General features: G+C 48.9%; 1 protein-coding gene across 4 annotated transcripts in view; it reads left to right on the top strand.

Annotated features, from left to right (window-relative positions):
- The window catches only part of CDH24 (cadherin 24), a 33,253-nt gene extending 22,425 nt beyond the window's left edge, over positions 1 to 10,828 (top strand). For all 4 annotated transcript variants that reach the window (XM_078378327.1, XM_072977035.2, XM_072977034.2 and 1 more), the window contains 7 exons: positions 3,112 to 3,302; positions 3,768 to 4,021; positions 4,190 to 4,326; positions 6,189 to 6,310; positions 6,725 to 6,839; positions 7,820 to 8,068; positions 9,375 to 10,828. In XM_078378327.1, coding sequence (XP_078234453.1) covers positions 3,112 to 3,302; positions 3,768 to 4,021; positions 4,190 to 4,326; positions 6,189 to 6,310; positions 6,725 to 6,839; positions 7,820 to 8,068; positions 9,375 to 9,898 — 1,592 coding nt within the window. In that variant the 3' untranslated portion in view covers positions 9,899 to 10,828. The remainder of the gene's footprint in view (positions 1 to 3,111; positions 3,303 to 3,767; positions 4,022 to 4,189; positions 4,327 to 6,188; positions 6,311 to 6,724; positions 6,840 to 7,819; positions 8,069 to 9,374) is intronic.
- Positions 10,829 to 12,418: the final 1,590 nt, after the last annotated feature.

Here is a 12,418-nt window from a genome sequence, read left to right as displayed (position 1 = left end):
TAGATTTCACCAGAGGTCTGAGGTTGCTGAACGAAATGTGAAACAAAGTCAGACACCCAAGACTTTGGCGAATTTTGCAACTTGTTGACATTGATTTACTAATCTTAATGTTTTGGAACCTCATTACTTATCCGAACCCCTTTTCCCGAGACCATCAATTCACCCTCCCCCCAGCCTTCACAGGCTATGCTCTTATGGCTTGCCACACCTAGAAAGACCAGGAAATCCTCTACACAAAGCTGAGCCTTCTTGGTGGTGGCTCCATCTCTATGGGATGAACTTCCAGTAGAGCTAAGAGCTGCACATGGCCCTCTTCCCTCTCAGCCTTTAAGAGGATGTCAATACAAGGCTGGCCACAGAAGCCTTTAAGGGTCTCCTCTTATGATCCTAGATATATTTATGCCACCTGTATTGCTTATTCTATTATTGACGATTTGTTATTGTTCTGCTATAAGAGTCTGAACGATCTTGCACGTAGACCTGGTGAATCAAGATGCTCCGGTTTAGCAAAATGTTGGAATGCAGTGCTACGGCTAAAATCCAGTATTAAGACGCAACTAGAACAGGCACATTGAATTGATGGGGAATTTGTTAACACTTACATAGGTTCCATTGATTCAGTGGGCCTTCTCTAGTCGCAACTTATTTCTGAATTCCAGCCTATAAGTAGGTGACTAGTAAGCTTCCGTGGAGTTGATCAGACAATTAGCGCTTTTTTCTACTCCTGGTGATCTTGACTGACAGCAGCTATTCAAGTTTTCAAGGAAGAACCTTAAAAAAATTCCTTCCTGGAAACACTGAAAAATGGGTTTTGGAACATCCTCTGCATGCCAGACAGATTTCTACACCCGCTTCTCCTTGAAGTCCGATTGAATTTCAACAGGCCTTTCTCTGACGTGAGCGGAGGTAGGGTTGTGACTTTAATTGGCTCTTAAAATGCCATTTTGGCAACAGCAATTAGTGCTTAGGATTGATTTTAATTGCCAATATAATGTTTTGATCTATAAAGCAGCGCTTAGCATTAGTAAGTATTTTAAATGTAGTAATACATACAAAGCTGTCTGGAGAGCTCAGTGGTTTAGGGATCTGTCTGTAGCACCAGAGGTTGTAGAGGCTGGGGGTTTGATTCCCCCATGGCGCCTTCACGGAGAAGAGCCAGCCTGGGTGGCCTTGGGCAAGCTGTACAGTCCCAGGGCTCCCCCAGAAGAAAGGAATGGTAAACCACTTCTGAGTCTTCACTACCTAGAAACCCCCTGGAAAAGGGTTCCCGTCAGTCAGAATCGACCCCACAGCATTGTTATTAGTATATACAAAATCACAAAGCTCATAAGTGCATAAAACAAGCCCTAGTAGGATTTTTCAGGAAGCTTGTAATATAAGCCCTACCCCAAAAATAAGCCCCAATTAAATGAAACCCTGCCCTCCGCCATTGTGCAGTAACCAGAAGATGACAGGACTGTCTTTGAATAAATATAGATGGTTGTAGAAGGAAAAATAATAATAAAACATCCCCTGAAAATAAGCCCTAATGCGTCTTTTGGAGCAAAAATTAATATAAGACCCCGTCTTATTTTGGGGGAAACACGGTATTTTCAGCCAACAGGGAACAGACCATAAATTAATGCTCCTTGCAAAAGGCGTTTTTAAGAGATGCGGACCTGTAAAGGATACCAAAATGTTGATTGCGAGTTAATGCAAGCCCATGTGGCCGTGTAGCTCGGTGATTCTCAAAACCGGGCTAGGTGTTCTAGCCAACAAAACTGATCATCAGGACTTCTGATACTTGTAGTTCGATAACAGCCATGGCTGCAAGCCCTCTGATTTAGATTTTTGTTTATGTGGTTTGCCATAATGCCTCGCCAGTGTAACCAATGGGAGAGGGGGAGAATGGATGTTGTAGTCCAAAAACACCTAGGGGAGACACAGCCAGTTGTGTTGACTCTATAACATTCTCTTGTTGAGCCTCGCAGCATTCTGGATGTCACAAAGGAGAATGGGGACAACGAAACACAAAGACGAGGCCTGAGGAACCTCACTTTTCGGGGAGGGTGTGTGTGTGAGCAGGGTATCCCAGAATAATACAGCCCAAAGACTTCTTCCCTCCGACTCTGAGAAAAGAAGTGGACATTCCCTCTCTTTTGAGTGTTGCTGATTACGTGGCACAGAAATGCACTCCATCCACAAATATTAGCTTGCGTCTTGTTGTCTACATGGAGTTATTGGGGTCTTGAGTGGGCAGAATTCATAAGAAGAGAAGCGCCCTGAATTAAAGGTCACCAGTAATGCACAGAGAGGTGGGTGTAGGAGGTGCAGTTGCAGAATTAGTAAAGGTGGTGTTGTCCTATTCGTCATTCCAAGTATGTTTCCATGTGTTTCGCAGTGGCTGGTACCCACTGGGACTGGCAGGGCAGGCTGACAAATGGGAGGTGAGAGCAAAGTCAATGCCAGACGGAGTCAATTAGTTCCTCCTTTGTCTCCTCCCTTTGCCCCTGCAATGACACTGCAGCACAATTTCTTGGCATTTTAAGTTCTGAGTGAATTGAGGAATAAGTTCTTGCGCTCGTTTCGTAGGCTTCCGTACCTGCGTACTCAGTGGCCAAGTTTTGAATTTTTATTTAAGTTCCCTTAGCGGCGCAGTAGAGGTGCAGGAGATTCACAGAGCAGAATAGCTTCTCAGGCTCCCCAGATTGGGCCATCCCTTTTCTCCTCAACTGGCACTTACAGTCTCAATCACTCGCTCTGAGACAGGAATAGTAGAAAGGATAAATGCCATTTTCTTTACTTAACAGTTGTGAACTGATCAAACAGTAAACTGAATAAGGACCATTTGCTTCCAACAGACTAGAGAGGGGAAAAAGCACGGAGCGGAGAGGTGGGGCTCACTTTGAAAATCTGAGGCAGGGAAGGAACAATTGGCTAGTGCTGGACTGATTGACAGTCACCACAGCCCAGAAAGGTCCCTCCCAGCCGCACCTTTTTTTTTTCCAGGCAGCATGCGAGGTTGCAAAAGCTCCCACCAGACATGTTAGCCCTTGACCTCTCCTGCACCTCTTGGCCAAGCAGATCAGCCTTTACTGCCTGTGTCTCTTCCTTTCCCTTGTGAACATACAGGTTCCTACCAGTTTTCTGTGGTGGAGACTGCACCGCCTGGCTCAGCAGTGGGGCGGTTGCGGGCACATGATCCCGACGAAGGGGAGAATGCCCTGCTTGCTTATAGCATCCTGGATGGAGGGGATGGAGCAGAAGCCTTTGCCATCCACACAGATTCACTGGGACAGGATGGCATCATCACCGTCAAAAAGGTTGGTTTCTTGTTCTCTCCGGACTCTGGAGTTCAGGGCCCCCAATCCTTCCTTCCTTCCTTCTTTCCTTCCTTCCTTCTTTCCTTCCTTCCTTCCTTCCTTCCTTCCTTCCTTCCTTCCTTCCTTCCTTCCTCAAAGATGTTTACCTTCCAGTGACCAAAAGAGAATATGCTAAATGCAAGATATGAAGGTGATGAAAATCAGCTCCTGCAACAGACAGATGTCTCTTACCACTTGGGGGGCCCTGCACAAAAAGCCTAATAAATGTTGGCTGATCTTTACCCTTCACAACGAACTGCTGCCTTATTTCTCTTTACCTTCAATGATGGCGTGCCTGAGAGAGACCTCGTGTTTGGCATTCTGGGTCATTTCCACATCCATCCAGGACTCAGAATATTGCACATCTTCGGCCATATTCTGCCACTGGTCCTTCCTTAATTTCCCTTCTCCACTCCACTCCCTCAGCCCCTGGATTTTGAATCCCGGCGCTCTTACACCTTCCGAGTGGAAGCCACCAACACCATCATTGATCCCCAGTACATCCGCAAGGGACCTTTCAAAGACGTGGCCACGGTCCGGGTCACGGTGGAGGATGCCGACGAGCCCCCGGCTTTCTCTCGCTCGGAGTATCACCTCGCCGTCTACGAGAACAGCCCTCTGGGGACCCTTACGGGAAAGGTGACTGCGGTGGACCTCGATTCTCCCAGCAGTGTCATCCGGTAAAGGCCGCAGGAGCGGGGTGGCGGGAGGGCTGTGCTTGTGGTTGGATATTTTTTTTGTATGTTTTTTTTATTTTGGGGTGTGCATCGTGTGTGAAGTTACAGTCACTCCATTTATACCTGGTTGCCATGACAACCTGATACCCCAGGTTCCCCCCCATCTTCTAGATACTCCATCCTGCCGCCCACGGACCCCGAGCGCTATTTCAGCATCAACCCTCAGGACGGGACGATCCTTACCTCAGTGCCTCTCGACCGGGAAGTGTTACCTTGGCACAACGTGACTGTGGTGGCAACTGAACTTGGTAAGGGACAGGTGGGTTTGGCTCCGTGGAGCGTCTGGGCAGAGGGGTGAGCCGCAAGCTTTTGCTCGCGGGCGGCTGTAAGAGGTGCGGTTATTTCTTTCGTTTCTGCTCAGATTCGTGGGGGAACGAGGCGCTATGAATTATTCTCCCCGTCCTTTGAGAGGGCACAGAACGTGATAGCCCTCTTGACAAGGGAAGAGCAAGGGCTGTAAATTGGTGCAAATAAAGCTTTAAGTTTTGGCAAAATGAGGCTTAGAATTAGAAACACTGCAGGGTGGGGTGTGTTTTTCACACACCCCCATCGTTTTCAACAATAACCCGGTTGTTCTGAGCTTGCTGGACCGTGCGCTTTCCCCTTCTCGAAGGGAAAAGACACAAGATGTACACAGAGACAGTCTGTGAAAATTAGAGAGGCTTGAGAAGATTAAAATGAGTGTCCCCGGTCTGGCTCACCAAGAGGGCCTTCCTGCATTGAGAGAACCTAAATCAGTTCAGGCCTCTGGCATGCAGAGTCAGGGGTAGCTAGTTTGATTCCCCAGTGGGTCTCTCTGACATCGCCCGGACTCAGTGATGCATAAGGTCCCTTCCGGCTCTGCAGTTTGATGAGGATGAGGATGATGTTTTTCAAACTAAAGGGCATGACCCCCTGTGGGGGCAGGAAGAAGTTCCCGAGGGGCTGTGAAACTGTGAAATGTTCTTCATTTTATTTTATCTGCTTGAGGATGTGATTTTTAATGTTCACATACCAAAAGGCTGTAGAAATTAATTTAAAATATTTTTTTCCACTGTGTTTGTGTGTGTGTGCGTTTAATTTTTAATTAAAGACAGCATTTTTCATTGCGAAGGGGTAAAGCTGATGGTAAAGCAGATGGTGAGGCAGAAATAGGGAGGTGTGAGGGTTTCTTCAAAAATTAAAAAGCGGGTGCGTGATGCCCAGAAGCTTGGAAACTACAAGAATGAAGTATTTAGCCGGTCTTCTTTACACCTCTAATATACTTGTTAATAAATGCTTTTATTTATCAACCATCTGTACAAAGGAAAATTCTGTCTCTCTCTCTCTCTCTCTCTCTCTCTCTCTCTCTCTCTCTCTCTCTCTGAACTCATCAATACGTGTCCTCTCAACATTTTGGCTATTTCCTTTTCACCCACCCCTTTCCGCTCCACCCTTTCCTTCTTCGTCCTGCTTCCCTGCTGGTCTGGTGTCATTTCACCCATGCCTCTTTTTCATGATCATGCATTCACGCTGGGAGGATGTGCCTTTATTTTATTTCAATTTTTCCCCCTCATTCATTTTGTCGGGCTTGTCGCATATATACGATCCGCGTGTTTCCCCTCTGGTTTTTTCCCCTGTATGCCTGGCGCTGCTGGGGTGTATGTGATTGCTCTGTGGATAAAAATGGTTTGCTGCTTGTTCTGGTCCCTTGCGGGTACGCAATGCACATGTGCGCATCCTGTATGGCTGCTGACTTTTCTGCATTTTTTGTTCCCTTCCTCCCTCTCTCTCGGTCCCACCTTTTGACCATGCCTGGGTGGGTGGCTCACCTGTTGATCTGGCCGTTGCCCATTTATCTCCTACGTCTCTGGTATACCTTCCGTCCTTTGTGGGTACCTCTGAATGGTGTGTGTTGGCCATGGGGGAATGCCTGGCCTGGCCTGGCCTCCGTTGGTTACCCTATGTGAATGGATTTCTCTGTCCCTCTCAAACCTGGCCTACTTCTACGTTGCTTCTGTTGACTGTGTGTACTTACTCATGCACCGTTCGCCCATGGCTTCATGGCACACCACGCACGGCTTTCCATCCACGGCCTGCCTCATTACGTTGGCTACGTCATGCCGCTCCCCACCCCTTCTCTTGCTCTCAGACAGCCCTACACAAGTCTCCCACGTCCAAGTGGCTATCCAGATCCTGGATGTCAACGACAATCCCCCCCAACTGGAGCATAACTACGAGCCTTTTGTCTGTGATAATACAGCCTCTGGACAAGTAAGACGGCCCAACGATATGGGGGAGTGCGCTGGGTTTAGGGAGCCGGAGCCAGAAGATGGTCAGTGGTTTAGGTTTCTAGCTGTGGAGCCAGAAGTTGGGAGTTCGATTCCCCCATGGTGCCTCCTTGGCAGGAGTTGGAATGGATGATCCCACGGGGTCCCTTCCAACTCTGCAGTTCGATGATGATTTTCTCAAACTGGGGGGCATGCCAGAGAGAGATTATGACAATGAGGAGTTCATTTTTCTGGGCTGTCCCTTCCAGAATGCCTCAGACAGAAGAGCCAGCTGCTAGGGGATTTTGGGAGTTGGAGTCCAACAGACTGCAACTAAGCTCTTAGATGCCATGAAACGGAGAGGCAGGGCTGAAGCGAGGCTTCTTAACCCTTCCTTTTCCCCTCCTTTCTGACCCAGCTGGTGCAGGTGATCCGGGCAGTGGATCGAGATGAGGACGGGAACTCGAGCCGCATCATCATCCGCTCCCCAGTCGGACTGAGGGAACCCAATGTCACCGTGCGGGACAACAAGGGTGAGCCCTTGTGTGTGTGTCTTTCTTTCTGCCTCTGGGAATATATTTATATTTATCTCTCTCTCTCTCTCTCTCTCTCTCTCTTTTAAGAACAAAATCAAGGAATATGCAGCGTTTCTTTTTTCATAAATCCTAGAATCGGAATAAAGAATTGTACAAGAGACCCGGGCTCTATCTCTTCTTTCCCTATATGCCGTCTGCCTTCTCACCTTTAATCATTTCCTTAGTGATAAGAGAATGGGTACTAGTCCCCCTCTATTCAGCCCTGGTTAGGCCTCAGCTGGAGTCCTCTGTCCAGTTCTGGACACTGCACATCAAGAAGGATGCTGACAAATTGGACAAGTTCAGAGGACGGCGAATCAGGGGGCTGGAAACCAAGCCTTAGGAGGAAAGGCGGAAAGAATTTAGCCTTGAGAAAAGATGATTTAAGGGAGAAAGGAGAGCCCTTTTCAAATGCAGTACTTGAAAAGCAGTCCTACAGAGGAGGGGCAGGATCTGTTCTAAATCATCCCAGAGTGCCGGACACGTCATAATGGGGGTGAAGCGACAGGAAGCCAGATTTAGGCTGAATATCAGGAAAAACTTCTTAACTGTTAGAGCAGTATGACAATGGAACTCGTGGCCTCGTCTTGAGCATTCCAACGACGGAGGCATTCAAGACAGTTGGATAGCCCTCTGTCAGATCTGTTTTGATTTGGACTCCTGCCTTGAGCAGGCGGTTGAACTTGACGGCCTTATAGGCCCCTTTCTGACTCCCTGGTTCTGTGATTCTACGTATGAGTGTTAAATGGCATTTAACTTTTTTTTACACTGTCAGTGTGAACACAACAAAGATAAACTCCAGGGTACACCTGCTGAGTGTGATATATTTTGGGTGGCTGTTTTTTTTTTTTTTTACATTTCCTTTTTGTAAAAAAATTTAACCTGCAAGGTTACTTATTGGAATGATACCTTTCTCACACCAATTTCTCTCTCCCCAGATAACTCTGCCGCTTTGCTCCTCCGAGCCGCCCGCCCGCCGGTCCCGGGAACGTCCTTGTTGGTGCCACTAGAACTTGTGGATGGGGGTTCCCCCACCCGCACGGGTTCCCCAACACTTACAGTGAGCGTCTGCCGGTGTCGGCGAGACGGGGCCATGCGCTCCTGCAGTCCCGAGGCGTTGGGATCTCCTGCCGGCCTCAGCACGGGCGCCCTTCTCGCTATCCTGGCCTGTGTCGGCACCCTGCTCGGTGAGAAAGGATCCGGAGGGTGGTACGTTGGGGGGCAGCCGTGGGACCCGGGAGTTCAGACCGGGGCTAGATTTGCAGAACGGAAGGAAAAACGTCGGTTCCAGTGGCACTTAGAAGCAGGTGACTCCCAATTTCTTTGTTGATTTTATGCTGAACTTTACTGAAACTGTCCTGAAAAGAAGCTGAGCACCTTGGACACAACAGCTTTAAAGTTCAGACTAAAACTCAGAGCGGATTCACTGCTGAGTGAAATTGGAGTCCACTGCTTTTGCTGTCCACTGGAGAAAGTTTAGGGCAGGACTGGTCTTCCTTTGACGGCTCTCCTCTAGAGACTGGCATGAACTCCCGGGTCGGCGGTTCATGCCGATTTGTTTTCCAGACCACCAGGTTTTGGCACTTCCCAGCTCTGCCTCCTCTTAGAGGCCTTCTCTCCAGTGAAATTCAATGGCAGTGAAATTCACCAAGTCAGCAGTATTGAGTGGAGGCCAGAAGTACCAGTAAGGGCCCGCAAGTGGCCCCCAGGTAGATCTGGCTCATCACATTCCAGGCCGGGTAGCCTACGACGAGAGCAGGAGAGAGGCTTTTGTATGGACTACAATGCTCAGAATTCTTCCCAAGGGGACGTTCTTTCTTGAACTCTTAACATCCAAGTCCTGAGCCAGTGAGGATGTGTTGCCAGGGGACTCTGGGCATTGTAGTCAAAGGGGGGAGGGGAAGAGAGGAACTTCCCCAATCTCTGGAGCCCAGAAAGGAAAATCCTCTAGACGGGGAGGGGAAAGAGACGTCATTATGCATGAAGCATGTTTGGCATTAAGATTAGGTACTGAAAACAGATGGAGGACTTCCAGCTGTGTAGAGCCAGGGATGTTGGGTCCGAATCCCAAGATCCCAAGTCCCGAGTTCGAGTCATGGGCACCAAGTCCTGAGTCCAAAGCCCTCATTCTGGGTCCCTATTAAAAACAAGGGGTTTTTTACCCATTAAAAAAGGGAGGGGTGGGTTAGGGTTCCGAATCATGAGTCACATACAAGTCACTGGAAAAAAACAACAACCCCTTTGAGTCGAGTCCCTTAAGTCCGACTTGACAGCCAAGTCCTGCATCTCGAGTCCCCCCCCCTCCCTAATGTGGAGTGAAGGGCCCGTGGCCTGTGGGGAAGGAAGGTGCTGGATTTCCCAAGGAACCGCTCAACGGATTGCAAAGAAGATGGGTAGGATATGCCGGTTGGTCGGTCGACCGTCCCACAGATGTTACGTCTTGTTAATAATTCTCCTCTCCTCCTTCTGTCCTATCCCCCCCCTTGCTTTCAGCCCTCGTGTTGCTCTTTGTCGCCCTGCGGAGGCAGAAGCAGGCAGCGCTGCTCCCCTTCGAAGAGGAAGACGTGCGAGAGAACATCATCACCTACGACGACGAGGGTGGCGGCGAGGAGGACACGGAGGCCTTCGACATGGCGGCCCTGCAGAACCCCGACGCGGCCCCTCCGCCGCCCCCGCCCCCCCAGCACCGGCGCCTCCTCCGGCGGGACGTCCTGCCTCGTCTCCATTTCCCCCCATCCTTGCCCGCCCGGGTCCCGCCACAGCCTCACGACGTGGCCAGCTTCTTGGCGGCTCGCTTGAGCGAGGTGGACGCCGACCCCTCGGTGCCCCCTTACGACTCCATCCAGGTGTACGGCTACGAGGGTCAGGGCTCCTCTGCTGGCTCTCTCAGCTCCCCCGGCTCGTCCTGCGCTGGCGACAGTGAGGCAGGCGGATACGAGTACCTGGAAGAATGGGGGCCTCTCTTCCGGACCCTGGCAGAGCTCTACGGGACTCCGGAAGGGCCACCGTCCACCTGAGGGAGAGATCCCCCCGGGAGGGTGTGCGTGTCCCGTCCAGTGGAAGAATGCAGCCTTCCCATCCCTCCGGGTCCCTTTGGCGCAGCTTCTTCTTTTCTCTCCCCCTTTCAGTTCTTCCTTGTCCTCGGTTTGTCCTTTTAGAGAAATCTTTCTCTCTCCTTTTCGTCCCTCCTTTCTCGTCCAATGTCTTCCTGTGTACGTGCCCGTTGTTCTTTTGCTGTCTCTTTCAGACTAACTAATGTCGGCCCTCTTTCCTCGACATGATTTTGGTTATGATTTTATTCAAGTTCTGTTTCTCTCGTTACATCCATCTCGATTTTTAAATCCCCTTTCTTCCCTCCCTTTTTCCCTGTGTTCTTTTTTTTTCCTTTAATACTAAATCCTTATTAGTTTATCTGCTTTTAAATGTGTTTTTCTCGCCTCCTCTGTGATTCCCATCATTCCGTTGCCTAGGTTGGTTTCTCTTTTTAGTTGACCTCATTGGTGCTGTGCTGCTTATTACGTTTGGTCTCCTTCCTCTCCTCCTCCTGTATAAAAAAAATACTCTATGCATTCATTCTTTCCCAGAATCCTTTGGTACCAAACCCCCCTCCCACCTATCAGGACCCTCTTAAGAATCAAGTCTTGCCAGCATGGATTTACCTCTCATTCAACTTGCAGCCCCCTCAAATCCTGACAGCGGAACCGATCAGCCGGCCCATATGGGCTCCCGGGATACTGGCAGAGGTACCAGCCGGGCGGAGGTTTTTAAACGGACTCTGCCCTGCGGACAAAGTCCGTCGCTCTTCAGATACCGCAAGAGGACTTTACATATCCAGGACTCTTTTATTCTACAGAGCTAAGGCATAATCGGTGTCAGGTGGGGACATCCATGTTATAATTTCGTAATAAACAATTTATTTTCTAAAAAAAAAAGAAAAGAAAAGAAAAGGAAGGTTACTGTGAACGGTGCCTCTTAAGAACAAGTGAGCCAGAATTTGTAGGGTTGACCTTAGAGCCATGTTCTGGTCCTGCCTGGGGAGTAAATGGAGTTCAAGGCTGTATAACAGATTGGGATCTAAGTAAAGTTTTTGTAATCCAGGCTTTTTGGTCCAGAGAAAGGGGGTTCATGGCTATCAGTCAGAACAGCTAGAATTCCTGGGTCCCTCACATTGAAGGTGTGATCAGAGGTCTTCCAATCTCGTGAGCTACTAGTCCGCTACCATTCAGCACTGGTTAGGCTTCGTCTAGAGCATTGTGTCCGCTTCTGGACACTGCATATTAAGAAGGATACCAAAAAAATGGCCTTAGAGGTCACTTCCAACTCCATCCTGCCATGATTCTATGAGAAAGGATGGTGTCTGATTGTACCAGAAAAGATCACTTTCCTGAGAGTGATCTCCCAAAAGTGATCTCCCAAAAGTAGCCTGGCTGTTATGCCAAAAAAAGTCCCAGCATGTCCACCGATTAAGGTCAGGCTGGTTCGCCGCCTCGTGTTATGTCATGGGATTGTTGGGAAAGGTTTCACACCACCGTGTACACCAAGCGGTCCAAAAAATAAGCTGTTTTCCCATCTGATCGCACCTCTAAGTATCTTCCCTTCTGCCTTGAACATCCCCTTTAAGCTCTCTTGAAAGTTTACGCCCATAACCACGCCGTTTTGCAACCAACTTCAAATAGTTTCCCTGTTCAGAGGAAATGCGGAAGCCGGCATGTCTCTTCCTCACCGTTTCCCCCTCTGTAGATATTCATTAGCGGATATCTTTCTGAAGCAAATGGCATAAGGAATGTATCCCTGTAGGGCCAAAGGGACACAACCGAACCGAGGAAAACACACAAAGAAAATTTTTAAAAGATTGTTGATGCCACTCAATATCAAAGAATTAAACTCTACTATGGTGCTAATGTAGTGTAGTACCGTTAAGAAACATGTTTCGGTGCCAGAAGAAATAGAAACGGCACAGATGTTGGGAGGTGGCAGGGAGATAAAAAGGGGGCCTTTGAATGTTTATGTAGTAGACATAGAAGCAGTTCAAGTTGTCTGCATTTGTTGATATGCAAAACTCCGTCATCTCAAACCAAGGGTTCATTCGTTTAGTCGTTAAATCATGTCCGACTCTTCGTGACCCCCATGGACCAGAGCACGCCAGGCCCTCCTGTCTTCCACTGCCTCCCGGAGTTGGGTCAAATTCCTGTTGGTCGCTTCAGTGACACTGTCCAACCATCTCATCCTTTGTCGTCCCCTTCTCCTCTTGAATTCACACTTTCCCAACATCAGTGTCTTTTCCAGGGAGTCTTCTCCACTCATGAGATGGCCAAAGTACTGGAGCCTCAGCTTCAGGATCTGTCCTTCCAGTGAGCACTCAGGGTTGATTTCCTTTAGAATGGATAGGTTTGTTCTCCTTGCAGTCCAGGGGACTCTCAAGAGTCTCCTCCAGCACCACAATTCAAAGGCATCAATTATTCGGTGGTCTGCTTTCTTTATGGTCCAGCTCTCACTTCCGTACATCACTACAGGGAAAACCATAGCTTTGACTATGC

Source organism: Pogona vitticeps, chromosome 6 (assembly GCF_051106095.1).
Source record: "Pogona vitticeps strain Pit_001003342236 chromosome 6, PviZW2.1, whole genome shotgun sequence".
NCBI lineage: Eukaryota > Metazoa > Chordata > Lepidosauria > Squamata > Agamidae > Pogona > Pogona vitticeps.
The sequence above is the reverse complement of the archived record's forward strand: the minus strand, read 5'-3'. Positions and strand labels throughout refer to the sequence as shown.